A 19,764-nucleotide genomic window follows, 5' to 3' on the forward strand; every position below is an offset into this window, starting at 1 on the left:
TTTGTTCACATTCACAAAAGTAGCCTTAACTTTAATGACAAGCCAAAATAAAACACCAATGTAAAGATGCGAATGTGCACACAAATGAAGATTACTGGGCTGGGTTATTTTTGGCTAGGGGGCGCTATGGAGACGATCTGCTCTGTACAAAAAAAAAACCACAGGCCCTAATCACAAAGCTTTTACTCATGAATTTATATATAAATATAAAGATATTCCAGTACAAACTGCTTCTGAAAACTCCTCAAAGCTGATTGGGAGGAAGTAGGGATGCATGCTGGATCCATTTGTGCTGGAATAGTAAGCAAGGCGAATATTATTATTATTATTAGTTTATTTAGAAGACGCCTTTATCCAAGGCGACTTACAGAGACTCACGACTGAAGCAGAAGCAGCCCTTGAGAATCGTACAGAGCACTCGCAAGAGAGTATTAAACTGGGAAGGAATTAGATTGGGAATCTGCACGGTATGAAGCAGTCTGTTAAACCTCTGAAGAAAGTCTGATTCAGTCCTTTAACATCAAGCCTCCCTCCGAACCGTCCCTGTGGCTTCAAGAACAAGGGACGTCATTAACTAACTTTAAAACAATCTAAGCAAGCACAGACTACATTCTAAACATTCCTACAGATAACAGGAGCTGCCTTCTAGTGCAGGTGATTCTCAACATTATTAACTAAAACACAATTAAAAGAATCATGTATCATTCTAAAATACAGACAAAATATACAAGTACGGACATAGGGGGGGAATCAAACTCATAAAACACACAATCAACGACCAATCCAACCTCCACCAAGGCGTTTAAACCCATCTCTCTCTCTCTGTATATATGTTATATATGTATATATATAGTTTAGTGATGGCTTTTCGTTTTTTCTCTGGAAATCAGTTTTTTGTTTGTTTTAAATAGTGTGGCATGGCAATGCAATGGGTCTGTACGAAGGGGCAGCTCCAATGAGATGAACACGTATCATGTGATCGGGGACGGGCAGATCTCAATGCAGTATCCGCATGCTACTGCCTCCACACCACTAATCAATGGAATTACAAAAAAAGACATTGGGAATTTGGGTTACAACGCTTCCCTTCTAGATCTCTAGGGGGACATCCATACCTATAAGGCACTGTGAGATATATTGTAACACAAACATTTCAAGTAGTCATTGATAAAGAGCATGACAAAAACGTTTGATCAGAAATGTGCACCAGTACGTACACTCCCTCCAAGAGCAGATTAGCAGTTCAATCAGCTCGCTCCCAGAGTATTGTCCATTTTATTGCCATTGCCAGTAAAGCCGGGGTCCAAAACTACCGAGAGGAACGTGTTCAAATTCCACCACAAACGTTTTGACTGGCCTTTGATTGAAGACACTGAGAAAGACTGGTAGGAAAAAGGTTTGTCATGGAAAGTGTGTTTTAGTATTGCTGTGTGTTCTGCTGGTGTCTCTGTGCCTGCACTCCCCCTGCTGTGACCCGCGTTGGGTCGCTCCGCGGGGGGGGGGCGGGTTTGGGGTGTTGTTTCAGAGGTTCCAGCGCAGGCCGAGGGGAGGAGGGTGGTGTTGTTAGATCACGTCCCGTGAGTTTCGGATTGCACAGCACAGAACCATGCTGAACACCATCCCGATGATCTAGGGAAACACAGGACAGCAGTGTGACAATACACTCACAACTTCAGAACATCAGCCCACTAGCTAACAGCTAACTCATCTACTGCATGGTGATGTGGTCCAGCTCCTTCACGTTACATTGAGTCTGCTCTCCTTTCTCTTACCTTTCCCCTGCTCTGATTCTGTATGAATCATTATGAGTGGCTGCCGTTGCAATTACTCAAACACGGTGTCCTTGTCCTTGGAGTTTTAACTACGAGTTCAGCAGCTTCAGTCAATGTGATGTAGGATAGGTCTGCACTAATGTCTTTACAGCCTAGAAGTAAGCGCCAGCACCCTCTAGTGGACAGCAGTGTATTGCCAGCAACACAAAAGGAAACCTGTCTCTATCCTGTGCTACATACCTCTAAGGCAGGCAGCTGGAAATCAAGCGCAGTTGCTGACAGCGCGGTCTTGTGCAATACAGACCACTCAGAATGATCGGAACGCACCATTCAACAGCTCGGGGGACGGTAACAAAACAGAGAAGCGAATGAAACTGGAAGCTCCTGAGACAGCGGAATGAACCCTTACCATTACACCAGCGATTCCAATCCCCACGTATCCGATAATGTACAGTTTACCATTGAAAAACTCCTCTATTGCAACTAGACAGCTCTGAAAAACAAAATAACACACGTAACATATCTTACAAGGACCTCCATGTCGGTCGTTAACGCATACAAGGAGGCTGTGTGGTCCAGTGGTTAAAGAAAAGGGTTTGTAACCAGGGGGTCCCCGGTTCAAATCCCACCTCAGCCACTGACTCATTGTGTGACCCTGAGCAAGTCACTTAACCTCCTTGTGCTCCGTCTTTCAGGTGAGACGTAGTTGTAAGTGACTCTGCAGCTGATGCATAGTTCACACACCCTAGTCTCTGTAAGTCGCCTTGGATAAAGGTGTCTGCTAAATAAATAAAATATCGCACTGAACTTACCTTCTCATCACCCTTAGTACAGAGTCTACCAACATTGGTGTCCCTGTCCAGTGTACCATCGCCACAGCATTTAAGCTGCAAGTGAAAAAAAAAGAGATGCATTTAAACACAAGAGGTTGGGGTTGGTATTCCAGCAGGATACTGGCTGCAGATTGCTCCTGGAATGAACAGTGATAGCTTACCTCCTCGTGAAAGACTGTCAGGGTGTGGTTGCTGCTGTAATCTTGATTGAAATCTTTCACAGCTGAAGTGTACACGTCCTTAATCTCACTGACGATCTGAAACCAATAAGAAAGCAAGTGAAACCCAGAGTGATCTAACAGAGATCTGAGGACAAGGTGTGACGAATCATAATCACCAGCATTTCCAATCACACTCCAAAGGGCTTCTATGCAAACGGCCGTCATGAGGCTGAGTGCAAGTATAACCCACTCTACCCTCTCTACACGTTTCTGACAGTTTATAGTAACATAGATTCATTTCTATACACTACCCCTGAACAAGTATAGCAACGCACCATACAGTTAAAGAGGACAGTGCGCAGCTGTAAGAGTCTGGTTCACAGTGACAGTACCGTATCTTTGTTCATGAATCCAAACACACCAGCAGCCACTTCAGCAGCGAATATCACCAGGATAGAGGAGAAAAACTGAAACAGAGAGAAGCACAGAACAGTCAGCACCCCGTCCCCCTCAAATGAGCCACGAGGCTGGGCTGAGCCACGCAGTGATGAACTCTGAAGGAGGGGCGACTCAATCCCAAGCGGCCAGGACCTCACCCTGAACAATCAGTTTGAACTACACTGTACCAAGCAACGGGAGTCGCTGTCAATGACAGCTAACACAGGATGCTGGGAAAAGCAAGAAGCTTTGCCTTCAGTTTGTATAGACAGCCTGGAGCTTGCAGGGACCCTGCAGTCTAAACATGCTACACACCTTGCAGACACCTTGCACACCTTTTCAAACCCAAGAGAGCCATACTAACTAACTGCACTCCCTGTGAGTGAAACTAGCCAGTGGCCTCTCCGCCTGTCAATCAGGAGCAGTGAGAACGACACTCACCAATCCCAGAAGGCACTGCGACTCCCGGACAGCTCCACAGCACCCAAAGAAGCCCACGAGCATTATGAGCGTCCCGGCTCCAATCAGGATGTACACCCCTGAGAGAGCAAGAGAAGAGGCTGAGAAATGGGCTGTGCAACAAAATACACTACAGTGCTATACAACACAATGCTGTACAATGCTATACAACACGATGCAGTACAATGCATACAGAGTATCATATAGTGTGCCGTACTATACAACCTGATCTTATTAATCAGTCATTCAGCAGACGCTTGTGTCCAAAGCGACTTACAGATGACTAGGCGGTGAACTATGCATCACAACTGCTGCTGCAGAGTCACTTGCAATAGGACCTCGGTTTTACGGCTCATCCGAAGGACAGAGCACAAGGAGGTGAAGTGACTTGCTGAGGGTCACACACAGTGAGACAGTGGCTGGGACTGGACCGGCGACCTCCTGGTAACAAGCCCCTTTCTTTAACCACTGGACCACCAAGCCCTCTGATTGGGCTGCGTGATGTTCTCTAGGGCAGTGTGAATGGCTGTGTGATGTTCTCGATGTTAAAGTGTAACCTCACATATTGTTGCAGAAAGCATTTTAAAATCCTCAGAAAACATTTCATTGTCTTCTTGTTCCTCGCTTGTTAAACTGAATCTTGTGAGGTCAGTCTGTACGTGGAGTGACAGCCATCATGTATCTCGCTCAGCCCCCTATAGTATAGCCCTGGTGTATTTTTGCAGATCAAAGATATTATTGTAAATCAGTTGCATACCTTGACAAATACATGATTTATTTTATTAATGTTTATTTTTTTTTCAAAGATGAAAGGCTACTGAAAGGCCAACAAAAACTTGCCTTTCCTCAAAGTCCCCAGAAAAGCAGTTTCCTTTTTCTCCACTAGATGGCACTGTTGTACAGGTTTCCAGATTGCCTGAGAAAATGCCATTTGCAAAACTGAAAGTGCTGTCAGTGTTAAGGTTCAGGCTGGGGTCATGTGCACCCGGGCTTGTCTTGCTGGGATCTCATTCTGGAGAGTCCTGTGCTGTGAGAAGCGTGCGTGCCAACCCACGCACTCCTGCAGCACATGCTAGGACTGGAAGAGCTGGTACTGGAGGGGAATTCCTGCACCTCTGCCAGTCTGCTTGTGTCAAAACAAAGCAGAGCTTCTCAAGGGCTTTGGGGAATCCCTAACAGTTTCCCTTTCAGTGAAACCAACTCGACATTCTTCCTTTTAACGTCAGCCTTTGGACAAGTGTCCCATAGTAAAAGCATGGTGTTGTAATAAAGCATAGTGAAAGCATGTAAAACATAGAGAGGCATTGTAAAACTCAGAGAGGTATGGGAAAGCATACTAAAAAAAACAAAAACAAACAAACATGGGAAACCATAGTAAACTATGGTAAATACATGGTATAAAATCATGCAAAAACTGCCAAAATGTGCACTGTGGTGAACTTTTATAAGGGCCTCTCTGCTTATGATCACCACGTTTAAATGCTCCTGATAATATCACAACCCGGTTAATATCACTCGCATGTAACAGTCATGCAACGCATTTGATTTCCCAAATGATAAAATATGCATTTACCCAGCCCTCTGTGCTTTACAATGCTTCCCTATGCTTTACCAGACCTCTCTGTGCTTTACAATGCTTCCCTATGCTTTACCAGACCTCTCTGTGCTTTACAATGCTTCCCTATGCTTTACCAGACCTCTGTGCTTTACAATGCTTCCCTATGCTTTGCCATACCTCTCTGTGCTTTACAATGCTTCCCTATGCTTTACCAGACCTCTCTGTGCTTTACAATGCTTCCCTATGCTTTACCAGACCTCTGTGCTTTACAATGCTTCCCTATGCTTTGCCATACCTCTCTGTGCTTTACAATGCTTCCCTATGCTTTACCAGACCTCTCTGTGCTTTACAATGCTTCCCTATGCTTTACCAGACCTCTCTGTGCTTTACCATGCTTCCCTATGCTTCACCATGCCTCTCTGTGCTTTACCATGCTTCCCTATGCTTTGCCATACCTCTCTGTGCTTTACAATGCTTCCCTATGCTTCACCATGCCTCTCTGTGCTTTACCATGCTTCCCTATGCTTTGCCATACCTCTCTGTGCTTTACAATGCTTCCCTATGCTTCACCATGCCTCTCTGTGCTTTACCATGCTTTCCCTGCACATTATTACACTTTCCTGTGCTTTTACTATAGAAAGCTTTTATGATATTTGACTGTGTTTTGTTTCAGTGCATATAAACACTCATCGTCTAGACATTTAATAACCTGCAGCTACAGCTTGGGATATAGAATATTATATTGCTTGTCACAAAAAACCACTGTAATCGAGCAGTGATCATCATATGAGAGCACAGAATCGTTTTTGCTTCACTGTTGGAGATAATGTATTTATCTGTGGGTGGAATGGGAGCCTGTCCTGTAAAAGGCACAGGGGAGCCCTGTAACACATGCTGAATGAAGCTAAGTGGTTCAAATGCATGTAATACAGTCACCACATGGAGCGCTAATGGGGTTACAGGACTGTATTGATCGGGATTCAGTTTCATGGGATGGAAGCGCTTCAGAGGTAAGATGTGCAGAATTGTTCCGTTTGCTAGATCCTGTTTTTTAGGGTTCTATCTGCAGTGAGGGCACCACGCGCGGTGCCAGGTATAAATGTTTATAAAGCCTGCACACATTCTTGGCCCGCAGAATGATACATGCTCTAACTCTGGCAGCCCAGGCTGCTACCATACATGGCTGTTCTCTCCCTGTTGAATTAGTTCATGTGTACGTTGGTCAGGGTCTCTCTCTGCTGTCTGTACTTTGGTCCCAAAGTGACTAATTACAGCTACAAAAACAGGAAGGCTTCCAGGAATCTCATAATCTCAGTCATAAACTGCACTTTACAGCCTTTTGTTTTGTCGCAAAAAAAAGTCGCAATAAACTGAAAGACATCAAGATGGTTTTATTTTTTCTGTGCATTTCAATGTATTTAACACATGTCTTAAACACATTACTTTTAGCACGCTCAGGCTGTTCACAAATAATAAGCTCCAGTTTTAGATGGAAATGTACAGGGATGTACTGTATCAGCCATCTGTATGTAAATGCTTTAAGCTGATAAGTACACATTTCCGTTTTCCTGCCAGTGAGACTGTGTGTTGCAGTCAGAAAGCCAGAGCTCTCTTCGATAGCCAGATTATACTTCTGCCTTCCAATGAAACACTAAAACCTCTCCTCATCACCAGTGCCCTTTGATCTATGAAACGACACACAGGTGTGGCAATGGAATTGTACCTATAACCTGTTGGTCCAAAGTTAAATGCAACTAGCCAGAAACAGCATTCTAGTTGTGCAATGATTCACATTACAAAATCACATGTTCCACACATCACCCCCGTTTCACTTCCTGTGTTACTGATAATAGGGTCCCACGGGGAAACAACGTGGTGGGATCAGGTGGGGTCCTATTTACAGGAACACTGATATTACAGAATCAGATATTTCCTCTCTGGAAAGTACCTGCCTCATAACTATCACTGATTGGCTACACAAACGTATCGCGCTTTCTCAGCGGCCCTCTCCCTGCTTTCGTTGTTGTTTTGGCCGCTCTTAATTTTAAGGGGCATGTTTTTTGGATTGTTTATTATCTGGTAACAAGCAGGTTCCAAGCACGGTAACAGATGCTGTTCGTTTGAGTTAATGGTTAGTAAACAGCAGCCTGTTGATAAGCTATGAAAAAGTCCAGCTGCAGTAATATTTAGGAAATGATCTGGGGTTTTATGAGTTTATAAATAGGTTCATTAAGCATTGACTCAAAATGAACAGCAATTGCTAACATGGTACAAACTAAAATAAAAAAATGCCTCGTAAAGTGTGCAGCATTTCCTAACAGGATCACACCTGCTGCGTGGTGGCATTTAAAAAACTCTGCATCTGCGCTTGGGGAGATTCATTTGAAAACGCATTCTGACTTCATCTTCAGCCATGAGTACACACTCTGAATATAGCAGCTGGCCTCCAGGGAGTCTTACCCAGGGACAGCACCTCTACCCTTGTTAAGTTGTTTGTCACTTTTTCTGTGTTAATGTAAGTTCCGATTTCACGCTGCTTTACCGCTCCGCTCATGACACACTAGAAGAGGGGATGTTGTGTCGTCATCCTCACCCTTACCAGCGCACTGCAGCATGCAGGTACAGCCAGAGGCTCCACGACGCTTTCCATCTGGGAAAGCTAATCCTGGCACAGCACCATTGTTTTCATAGTCTGGCTTGCAATGCCGAGGTTACCCGCTGGGAGCTCTCTTCCAGGGAAACGTCAGCTCACCTTCATTCCCTATCATTAACTCTCCTGACTGTTTCATACCCTCTTCTGAGTGTTCTGTAGCATTATTATTAGGGCTGTGCCGTTAAGCAATTGTTCTTCATTAATTCAGTAAAAGTGTTCATTACTCAACAATGCAGAGATTATTATTGTTCTTACTAACTGTTCCAGAAGCTTCTGATAAGACTGGAATTCGATCAATGGTGAAACCAATGCCATTGCCTTTAAGAACAGGTCAGAGTCGATATATTCAAGGGTCTGTTTCTTGAGTCTTCTGTAACGGTTCAGATAGAAGATGCATCAATGCTGCTTCCTGGGCGGTGCTTGAGGTCTGAAGATCAGAAGACCTCTGTTATCCGAACAGGGCCTTGGTGAGCTGTCCTATTGTGTGCTGTGCTCTTCTCTATGTTTATACTGACGCTAATATACTCCATAACTGGTCACAAGTTCTGTGTTTATGGTTCTGTGCTGCTTCATCAGTGTTACTGATAACAGAGTGAACCTGTCTGCAGTTACTATGGAAACACGGTAAATATTGACAGACGCTGAAACCATGAAAGGCAGACATGAGACGAGGCTCTGCGTTTATTTTATCTTTTTGTTTGTCTGTTTTTATTTTTAACAGAAAAGCACCAGTGAAATGTACAGTAAATGAAACATCTTTACCAGGGGAACTCCAAGTTAACAGCAGCTGAGGTCACACCATTGAAACTTCATGGTATTTGATCACCGTCGAACCAGCTTGACTCAGCTCCTGCAGGGGCGCACAAACCTTTCATACGTCGCCCTCTTTACAGAGCAGATGTTTTGTTGCGCCCGTCAGAACTTAACTTTAAGCACAGAAAGTTATAAGAAATAAAAATCTTAGAAATAAAAATTCTTTGTGAATTAGCACCCTGAAGATGCAAAGAGATTTTGCCTTGAACTCTGCCTGAAGTGTTCTATCACTGGGTAGTGTTTTTGAGCTGACAGAATGGGAAGCTGTTGCTATGATGGCATTGAATGGAATCGTGTTTTTGAAATGGATGCTGAAGCTTTTCCAGATGAGTAGGAACAACATCACGAATATGATTCAACTCATTTTCCTCAAGGAATTCACTGAGACATGGAAACTGATTTTTTTTTGGCAAAATGCAGACACTCAACACCAAAATATTGCTATCCCAACCTTGAAGTGATAAAAAGTCCAGATTTAGCTACATAAATGTTAACAAACACATTCTTAAATAAGTTGTGAAATGTGCACTTTCAGATATAATTTACGCATGTTGAAAACGCGTCTCGCAAATTCAACATTTAAAATGATTGCGGCTTCTCTTTTCAGACTCTGGAGGACAGCAATCCAGTCAAACCCAAGCAGATGTTTCTTCACTTGCTAGAGTAAGTCAGCCCAGTCATAACCAACCTGAGTTTTTACCAGTTAAAGGTAGATTGGTTCCTACCCCAACGTCCTGATCGCTCAGCCTGTTCTCACACTGCGGACAGCATTGACTGCCCTGCAGGCCAGGTGTTTCTTACCTATGAAGAAGGTGGTGGGTGAACTTTCTACCTCAAAGATGGAGGTGGTGGTGGAGTCGAACCTGAGCCAGAGACCGACAGCTAGCACCATCGAACCGACCACCTGTAGAGAGAGGAGAAGGACAGCGGTCACGCATTCCCAAAAGCACTGACTGCAGCCGAGTCTGCGAGTACAAAACTATTCCTCTGAGGGGTACAGGGCTGGGGGTCACCTTTCCCGTCCAAAGGGAACAGTTATCCACTGATAGGTAAGCAGTTTTATTGAGCCTGTGATGTCAGAAGGCAATAGCGTTTTGATCTGCTGAGTGACATCAGAGGGCAAGCGTTGTTTGATCTGCTGGAGTGGCTGCTGGCAGTTTTGTAAGCAGTAGAGCATGCTGGTTTTGGTTCACATGACACTGCGAGAAGGTTGCTAGTTTCAAGCTAAGTGTTTCATTAATTGTCCATAAAACCAGGCATTTTAAAACTACAGGCCTACTGACTTCAGATTATAGTGACGTTATCTGTGTTACTGTACTGCACGCAAAAGATTCCAGTAAATCAGAGCTGTTTTGACGTTGATCGGGAAAAACAGGATAACGAGCTCACACAAAACACAGCCCTGATGCGTTGATACATTTCCAGAGTGCTTCATACTGCCCCTCTGCCTGCCACCCTGGCACAGACACTGAACTGGTGCTACCCTGCCCAGCAGTGAAATAACAATACCAGCATCTGTTCCACACACAGCCTCCCTGTCTCGCTCTGTCACCCGGGATCGAAAACTAGTGACAATGAATGCCTCTCCACACTGGGTAATGAGTAATGATACCTTCACTGATTCAACAGATGGTTAATACAGAACTGCACAGCCAGCTACAGAATCACCCTGCTTGATTTTGTATAAAAGTCTGATATCAAACATACCATCAAGCATCCATATTTGAGAGCCCGTGTAAACCAGCGCTCTGCGACTGTGTATCTCGTTTCAGACATCACATTGCATACACGCTCCGCTGTGTCAGTGTGACTCTTCACTTATTCTTAACCCTCAGTATTTCACAACTGTTTCCTGTGCAAGTCAGACAGCTAGTTAACAAGGGAGTGCTGTGCGCGAGGCTGGCAGCGAACCGGCAGGTTAGGGTCTCAACCACAGGACAAAAGAGCAGGACTCGTCTACATTTGTGCTTTTAGTGCTTGTGACCTCCTCCCATCTCTCCGACAGGGGAATGTGTAACTGCAGTGTATCTCACAACGCTGCCCGAAGCATCAGCCAGCGTATTAGCTGCTACACAGAAGAGCCACACTTTTCAGCATGAGTGCAGGGGGCAGAATGCTAACGTCCGTGCACCACGCAGCACTGCCTGCTCCATATACCCGCCTCGCATTATTTTATTAAATAGACATGAGCTAAAATGAATGCAATCAAATAAATGCCTCCAACGGCATTGCAAAGAGGCATAACTTCGATCAGCACTACTACTGGTATCCCTATAGTGGCTATTAACACCACATACCGAAGACTAGGATAACTCAGTGTATTATTCCTCTGTTCCTGTCTTTACAAGTTCACACAGTTTTTTGGAATAGAAAAAGGTTCTATTGACCCGGCGGTACAAAACCATTGCCAAGGACTCCTGATCTGAAGTTTCTGGGAGCTGAAGACGCGCTGCACTTCTTGATTAAAACGAAACCGCGGCTTGCCTCCTGTCCTCAAACGCTGGGCGAGTGTCGGTGAGGATCGGGGTGTTTTTTATTACAGGCTGTGCAGAGTTTCAGTTGTAAATGGTTCAGCGTGGGGCGGACGGCTTTCCCTCTCTGAATGTGGATGTTGTTTTTGGCATGGCATGTAAGAAGCAGTAAGAACTGTTCTGTCAGAGCTTCTGAAATGTTCTTGCAATTTGAATATCTTTTCATGTTGGCACAAGCTCGCCTCGTTGCATGAGCTTAGATAATGGTCCATTAGGAGTCTGTGCTCGCTGACGTCCTAACCCTCAATCCACACACTGGCTATTGACAATCAGGAGGGGGGTTTAAGAAACCCCTTTTTATTTTAACTGTTAAAAACAGGCTTGCTGATGTATAGTCCATACCGTACAACCTGTTTCTAAACTAGTACAGTAAAGCCTTTAACCCAATGCAAGCCCATTTCTATGATATGATCGGTCTTGAGTCGATTATCCCGAAGCTGGGATCTGATGTTTGTTGAACAGTTCAGCCTTTTTGTATTAGTTTATTAAGAGGTTACTACTAATGATCAATGGTGTATTTATACTGCACATTAGTGTACCATTACACCCCCTGTTACAATACACCAACGCATACAGACCTCCATACCTGTGTGAGGTGTTTTCTTCATAATTGTTCTAAGCTATTGACAACGACAGCAATGCAGGAGACAGCTGCTCAAACAATAATCCAGGTATGAAAGATTCATCAGGCAATGAAAAACTCATACCAGCTTACCGTGGCACATTTCCACTCTATCCCAGTATAGGCGTATACTTCACTGTGGGTTATCATAGCCAATCCAGACAGCTGTTTATCCAGTTGTGACACAGCTTGCTAAGGAAGTTCTTTTCGCACAAGTTACTGTGTGTCCTGCTTTTTATTAGCTTACAGCAGCCGGAGAGCTGCTTGGTTTTGACATTCTTTAGCAGATATATAGAGGCTGTCTGCCTCCATACACTCCATACACACATGCACAGGCCATGGAGATCTGTTCAGGATAATGGTAGCACGAAGTTTGCATTATCTCAAGGGGAGGTATGTTACACACTTGCTTTTTACATTTTCCCAAACATCTGAAGACAAAGCGGTTCACATCAGGGACACACCCAGACATTTCTAACAGAATCCTCTGTTAACAGGCATGACCGCCGTGTTGATTACTCTCCTGTGAAGCAGTAATGGGCCCCTGGGGGCCCGTACTAATGAAGCCCAGCTCAGATCAGCACGCTGGCTCTCTCCGCATGGCTCTCCCATGGGGCAGCACTGTGGAGGAGCGCTCAGCTGGGACTGGGGTATTAGATGTGCTGTGTGGACCAGTCAGCTTACTGCAGAACTCGCTTAAACAAAACACTGGCTGATCGATGTTTCATTTCAGTGCTTTCAAATGTTAGGAATCCCCAGGATTTCTTTTTAAGCAGGAATGTGTCCGTAACTTCAAAGCGCACAGGTGAAGCGTTTTTAAAAGTCACTACATCATTAAAAAGGAAATATGAAGAGTGTGTCTCGTGACTATTACAACTTTAAATGTTCCTATCTAAAAATATAATGCTTTTTTAAAAATCCTTGCTCTTAGCAAGCATCCTTTAAGTGTCTTTTTTTTACCCCAAATGGTTATAACCTGTAGCGCAGATGCAAGACAAACAACAATTGAACAATTGGCAGCAGTGTGGAGTAGTGGTTAGGGCTCTGGACTCTGGACTCTTGACCGTAGGGTCGTGGGTTCAATCCCTGGTTGGGGACACTGCTGTTGTACCCTTGAGCAAGGTACTTTACCTAGATTGCTCCAGTAAAAACCCAACTGTATAAATGGGTAATTGTATGTAAAAATAATGTGATATCTGTATAATGTGAAATAATGTATAATGTGATATCTTGTAACAATTGTAAGTCGCCCTGGATAAGGGCGTCTGCTAAGAAATAAATAATAATAATAATAATAACAATTACAATTCTAAAACCACCAAGAAACAACTTCAAGAGCACTTATTACAAGACTCTAAAACCTCCTTAATATATGACAGTGGAGCTGGTCCTGGAGACAGTGCCCTGGTGACTGTCTGTGTGTGACAGACTCCTGAGTGCTACAACTGTTAGATTTCGAAATGTCCCATTTTTCAATTTTTGTCAGTTAATGACAAACTACAAAGTGGTGTGTAATTCGATATGTTAACGCAACATTATTCAGGATTCATTCGACTTTATGAAGCAAAATTAGTCAGTTCTACCAGAAGATGCAAAACTGTGGGCCACAGCTGTAGAAAGGGTAGACGTGCTTTTTGTTCACACGCTGTCTCGTTGTCTACCCTTTTATAAAACACCACCAGCCTACATGCGCCCCGTTGACACACTCTCAGGTCAGTAAGTAACCAGGCTAGTTTTCGAAGGGGGCAGAGATCCCGCATCCTTGCACACTTCAACTCCGTTTGGAGACCGAAAACAAACTGGACAGTCAACAGCAAAGGCACTTTATAATGTCGTTCTATTCACTTTAACCGCATTTAGCAGTGAATTATGAAGCTAGTACAAGACTTTTTTGTTCCTTTGTGAACCCTATTTTAAACAGCAGAACGCTGAAATTCTCTTTGAGTGATTTTGAGGAGGGGAGAGGTTATCGATATCCGCTTCTCTGTTTCATTAAATCGGGTTCCTGTGTTCCCGTGGCAACACGCCAGTACAGAAGCGTACTCTGCTGCAGCTACATCCTGAGAACTGGCTGCTGAAATCGCCCTGATTCTAAGAAATTCGGTTCTCTTTTTTTCCGCCTCATTATCACAGCTCAGAATGCAATCTCGCTGTCAATTACGGGTCATTTAAAATGCATGAACTGAGAAGAAGAACGCCTGTTTTAGGCTAGGAAAGTTTATTTGATCCATAAATAAAAAAGAGAAAAATCTTTCTTTAAATGCGGCACTATAAAAGGTCTGTGAATATGTATTTAAATTATAACGAGAATGCATTTCACTTTGATTACTGCAAACACCTGTTACTGTCAGTTATGCAAATTAAAACGATTTGAAGCGCAACGCGACAGCACCGCGTGCATGTCTGCGTTAGGACTAGGCTGTAGTTGTTTTGCTATGTATGTGTGTGTTGTATTCTGTTTTTACTCCCTGAAGTCAATCTGGGTTTACAAATAATTCAAAATGAACCAGCCTCACTCGCTGCCGCGGCACGCTGCTCAGATTTGAACAGGCAGTCTTTTGAAAACACACACACTGCTCGATTTACAGGGAGGAAAAAGGGGCGGTCTTTCCTTATGGAAAATGTGATTTGAAATTGCATTGCCAGAGTCAGCCTCCGTCTCCTTCTGAACCTGGAAAAATTCAGCAGCAACTAGATACATGTATAAAGACTTACTACTAACACGAGCAAAATCCAAGGAACATTATGCGTAAATGAGAAAATATTCACACACCACACACAACCCAAAAAAGTGCAATTTCAAACTTTGACATGTTTAGACAGAAAAGTTCTGTGCATTATTATTATTATTATTATTATTATTATTATTATTATTATTATTATTATTAAAAGTTGCGTTCTGTTTGCTTATTTGACTGTGCAGTTCATTTTATTTCAATAATCCCTGGAGAAAAATAAGGAACACTTACCCAAAATATGAAATTGAAGATGAAAAGAAGATATTTTACACACTTCATCCCGCCTTTGACTTTGCCCATTTTTATTCAGTGATTTTTTTCTAAATATCAAATTATAATCAAATTACGATCCGCCCGTTTAAGAAATCCACTGCACAGGAAGACCGGCGTGAACGAGAGTGTCTGGGAAGGTAGGGTGTCAATTTCTGCAATACAAAAACGACGGAAGATTTTTTTTTTTTTTTTTTTTTTAGACAGCTTTTCCTGACCGCCCATTTTAATATGCTAGGCTGGGGCGATGCGAGGGAGGTTTCAGACAGACACACACACACACCCGGCGCGGGCTATCTGCTTGAGCGCATGTACAGTAACTCTGAACACTGTATCATTTTAGGACAACCCGTTCAACTCCCTAAAATGAAATTAGTCATTTAATTTCTTTCTTTCTTTTTATTGTATGGCTTTTACTTCTTTTTACATTCATTTTTATTTCACACCATTTCTCATTTTGAAAATGTGACAATTTCCCCCACATACTTTCAAAAGTTTCAAGGGACTTTTCCATTACTGTATAGCAAACATGGTAACATTTAAAAATACAGTCTTTATTATTATTATTATTATTATTATTTATTTCTTAGCAGACTTACAATCGTACAATCGTAAGCAAATACATTTCAAGTGTTACAATACAAGTAATACAATAAGAGCAAGAAATACAATAAACTTTTGTTCAAGCAAAGTACAAGTGTGACAAACCACAATTCAATAATACAGCAGATAATAGTGATAGTTACATCAGGATATGATTAAATAGTGATAGTTACATCAGGATATGATTAAATACAAAGTACTACAGGTTAAACACTTCGCAGATTACAGTATTCTGAAGTACAGGATTAAATGCAGTAAAATAGGGGGCAGATAAGAGCAATGGCTTATCAGTCTGTTGACCAATCAAGAAGCACGCATTTAGTAAATATGGCGAGCCAGAAAACACGTGACTCAATAATACCGCACAGGCCAACAGAGTCGAGGCTGTGGTCCTGAATTTGATATTGTGGTCCGTACATTAATCGCGTTATCCCTGAGAACTCAGGAACCAGGTCAATAAACTCCGTCATGTTTACAACAGTCATTCAGTATATCTGTTTCTGACCTTGGTTACATGACTTCTGGAAAGCATACAGCTGGGGGCGGGTATGTGAACACTTTATCCAAATGCTATCTTGTCTGATTACCTGCCTCTAGATAACACTCTTTGTTCATGGCGCTTGTCTAAAGAGCAGTTTGGTATAGTTTCACACGTATGACTTTAGCAGGATCAGGCGCAGATCACGAATTCAATCCGTTGTTTCTGTTTTCAGGAAAATGGGACCCCCCCTTCGATACCCCCCTCTCGCTCCCCCCACCTGCTGCTGGGAAGGAACTTATTTTTTCCAAGCATCAAAACAAAGGTAGGGTTGTACTGCTGTGTACAGTATTGAGGTTAATATATGACAGCCCTGCAGGCATTAACAGGGCTTACTGCATAGCCCTGGCTGATCTGCAGCGGGGGGAGGGGGGGGGGCATTGTGCAGTGAACACTGTGCAACGCTGACATGCTTCCCCACTTCACTTCAGCCACAAGGAGTCGTTTCAGAAGCAATGTTTGCTGGAATAGTCAGTAAACACGGGAAATTGTAAAAATACAGCCCTGCGTTTCATTGTTATCATTCCTGAGGCTGTCGGGCGATGGCACTCCATTCTATAATTCATGCAGCGTTGTGGATTTAATACGTTTGCTTTATTAACCAAACGAAGGTGTGTCTGACTGAACCACGGCACACACATTGCGTCTGACTGGATGCAGGGCTGCAATCACACGGCTGGCAGTGTCACTGCCGGGCTGAGGGTATAGAGAGGCGTGGTTCAGGTTCATGATGTTAGTAAATGGATGTGTGCTCTTGGCGCAGGTCCCGTTGATAAAGCAGCGTCCAATGCAGATATGCTGGATGCAGAACAGCACAGTGAAGCATCACTCAGGCCCTGGTAATACTAGTTCACTGCAGGTCGTTTATGCTCGACAACAACCCCCTAGAATTTTAGACATAATTAAAAAGGAAAAAAAAAAAAAAAATTTTATTTAACATTATGTCATTAAAGAAACTACAAAATGAGACAGCAAAAGTCAACCGGAAGCCATAATAGCAGCACAGTATTTCATGTTAGATTTTCGAAATGTCACGTTTAATCAATTTGTGTCAGTTTTTCGTTAAGTATATGGAAAAGTTTGACAAACTTGTAAACATTTGACAAAACATCTTTCAATTCTACATCTTCAGGCCCTTGGGGACCGCTACATCCTCCCCCCGTTTCACCTGGGGATTCATTCACCTGGGCAGGGTGGGTAACCTAGCAACAGAAAGGGTGTAACCTAGCAACCTGCCTGCAGACCTGGTGAGAGACGGTCTTAAAAACTCTCAGATTACTAAACCTTCCTGCCGCAAAACAAACTGCCTCCTGTTTTTGACTCTGCGAGTTTTGCTCAGGGTAACACGCTGACGTTTAAGTAAGACGCACATTAAAAACAGTATTTTAATGATAAAATGAAGCCTTTTGTCTTCAAAGTGTTCTTATAAGATTGCATTAAAAACATCTTTAAAATGAGATGAAACGCGAGAGAAATGAGAATCAGATGCTGCCGGCCTGGTCCATGGAGCCCGGAAGCCTTGTTAATCACCTCAAGAGGATACCGGCTGCTGAGAAGCACACTTTAGCGGTTTAATCATCGCACCGTTTGTAGTCAACATCCTCTTGAAAGCAAACCTCAGATCTCATGAGGAACAAAACATGCCAACGAGCTTCAAACAAATAGAAATTCCCCATAGCAAAAGCACAGCAAAGTATAATAACGCATTGTGAAAGCACGGTAAAGCACAGGCAAGCATTGTAAAGCCCAGAGAGGTACGGCATAGCAAGTCCCTGTACTATACTGGTCTGTATCATTGTACTAGAGACCCACACGTCTCAAGTGTAGCATCAGCCTTGCTTGTATCTTCACATAGTTGGTGCCTTTGTAGACAGCGCCATCTGGTGGCAGTCAGTCAGTTCTATCAGGGCCGGTGGTGGCATTCTTTTGCGCTGCAGAAGTCGTAACGTTGAATTCATTCAATATGAAGACGCTTTACAGAGCTGAGAGAAGGGAGGTGGAGGAAAAATTCAATAAATAATGGTTGTTGGGAGGGGTTGCAGAGTTTTACCTCTTGAAGATCTTATGAACCCTGCAGGTAGTAACAGCTACATGTCTGCTGATTTCACAGTAACTTAGTGGAATTTGGATACATGCACAAAACTACCATTTGAAAGGTGACTGTAATTGAACAAGAACATGCACCTTTCACAGAAGACCGTGTGCATTGCTGTTCCGTTTCAATCCACTAGAGGGCACAACAACCTAAGACTTGCTGAGCATTCAAAATTCTGAAAGGTATTGACAGATAAAGGGGCATTCAGAACAGAAAATAGGAGGCACTTTTTTACACAGAGAATTGTGGGAGTCTGGATCCAACTCCCCAGTAATGTTGTTGAAGCTGACACCCTAGGATCCTTCAAGAAGCTGCTTGATGAGATTCTGGGATCAATAAGCTGCTAACAACCAAACGAGCAAGATGGGCCGAATGGCCTCCTCTTGTTTGTAAACTTTCTTATGTTCTTATGTTCTAAGTCTCTTTGACAATCTGAAAACCAGTACTCCACTGGTTCTGATCAGCACACACCACTGCTGGGCATTCTTTACTTTGCAAGCAATGCTACCCAAAAGAGTGTGAGCCGACGCTAAAAGATAATTTCACAAACTGCAATGAGAATTGATTGCAGAACCATGGGACCACATCAGGAACCAAAAAATATATCAAGGAAAAATGAGCTGCTATGCTGTTTTGACACACTAGGAGGCACTGTTTCTCCCAGCAGAGAGTTGTGAAAAAGCCCCAAAGCCACCTGTACTTCTTCGCCTGCTCTTGTGTGTTTTGGATTAATATTTGTGTTCTGGGCCCCCTTTCCTCTTCGTCTTAAAGGGTAACTGCAAAAGTGTCACCTAATTAAGCTGGGCATCAGAACACAGAGAAATGGAGCTGATTCACTGCCTCTGTGGTGGTGCGACTTCAGTTTAAAATGCCAACAAGCGAAAAGCTGAGCAAGGAAAAGAGAGAGTGTGTGGGAGAGTTAGAGCTGCGGGCTGCTGTGTGTGTGTGTGTGTGCGCATGTGTGTGCATGCATTTGTGTGTGCGTGCGTGTGCACGTGTGTGTGTGTGCATGCGTGCGTGCATGTGTGTGTGTATTTCCTTCAAGGACAGGGCTGGGATATCCTGAACAAACCTCTTTATTTTGCTTTGGGGTTGTCCTGTAACAAGATGGCTCACATCCCTTTCAGAGGGTTTGATCCAGTGGGATAGTCGCATCTACGCTGATGCAATCCCAGGGCATATAGAGACAAACACTCACGAGGTGCCCTACTCTGCGGCTGCGTCGAAGAGAAGCAAGATAAAAGCATCGTGCTTTTGCGTGTCTCTAGAGATTTTAACCCCCCGGAGCTTCCTGTCAAACAGCAACAACAATACCAGCAGCAGAATCCAATTAAAAACACATTTCCATGCACATTTCTGCCAGATACTGGAGCTGAGTAATGATCTTGGTGCTTGCCAGCAATACAATGTTAACCTATATACTGTGTATGCAAGCTTCAGACTGAAATTGTATATGCTGTAACCCTAACCCAAACACTAGCTCTAACCAAAGCCCTTTTCTGATACAATTGTGTACTTACATATCTCATGCAAAAAGATTGACATGTTAAGTACATTGTAACTGTGTGCAATAGCACTGTGATTATGTGTAAGTGCACATGCATTTACGAAGTGAGCACGATGTAAATACACAGGAATCAGTGTTACTGGTTGCAGAACGCTAAGCCTGACTGCACTGTT

At 43.3% G+C, this 19,764-nt stretch overlaps 1 protein-coding gene across 1 annotated transcript; it reads right to left on the bottom strand.

The window, feature by feature from the left end:
- Positions 1-15,013, bottom strand: LOC117965947 (CD9 antigen-like). Its single transcript, XM_059004916.1, has 8 exons — positions 14,810-15,013; positions 9,489-9,591; positions 3,646-3,743; positions 3,159-3,233; positions 2,767-2,862; positions 2,585-2,659; positions 2,182-2,265; positions 1-1,629 (listed from the first exon to the last, which is right to left on the bottom strand). The coding sequence occupies exons 1-8, from the start codon at positions 14,876-14,878 to the stop codon at positions 1,564-1,566; spliced, it is 666 nt and encodes a 221-aa protein (XP_058860899.1). The 5' UTR covers positions 14,879-15,013; the 3' UTR covers positions 1-1,563.
- Between the last annotated feature and the right edge of the window lie 4,751 nt (positions 15,014-19,764).

The sequence above is a fragment of the Acipenser ruthenus genome, chromosome 30, assembly GCF_902713425.1.
Source record: "Acipenser ruthenus chromosome 30, fAciRut3.2 maternal haplotype, whole genome shotgun sequence".
Classification (NCBI taxonomy): domain Eukaryota; kingdom Metazoa; phylum Chordata; class Actinopteri; order Acipenseriformes; family Acipenseridae; genus Acipenser; species Acipenser ruthenus.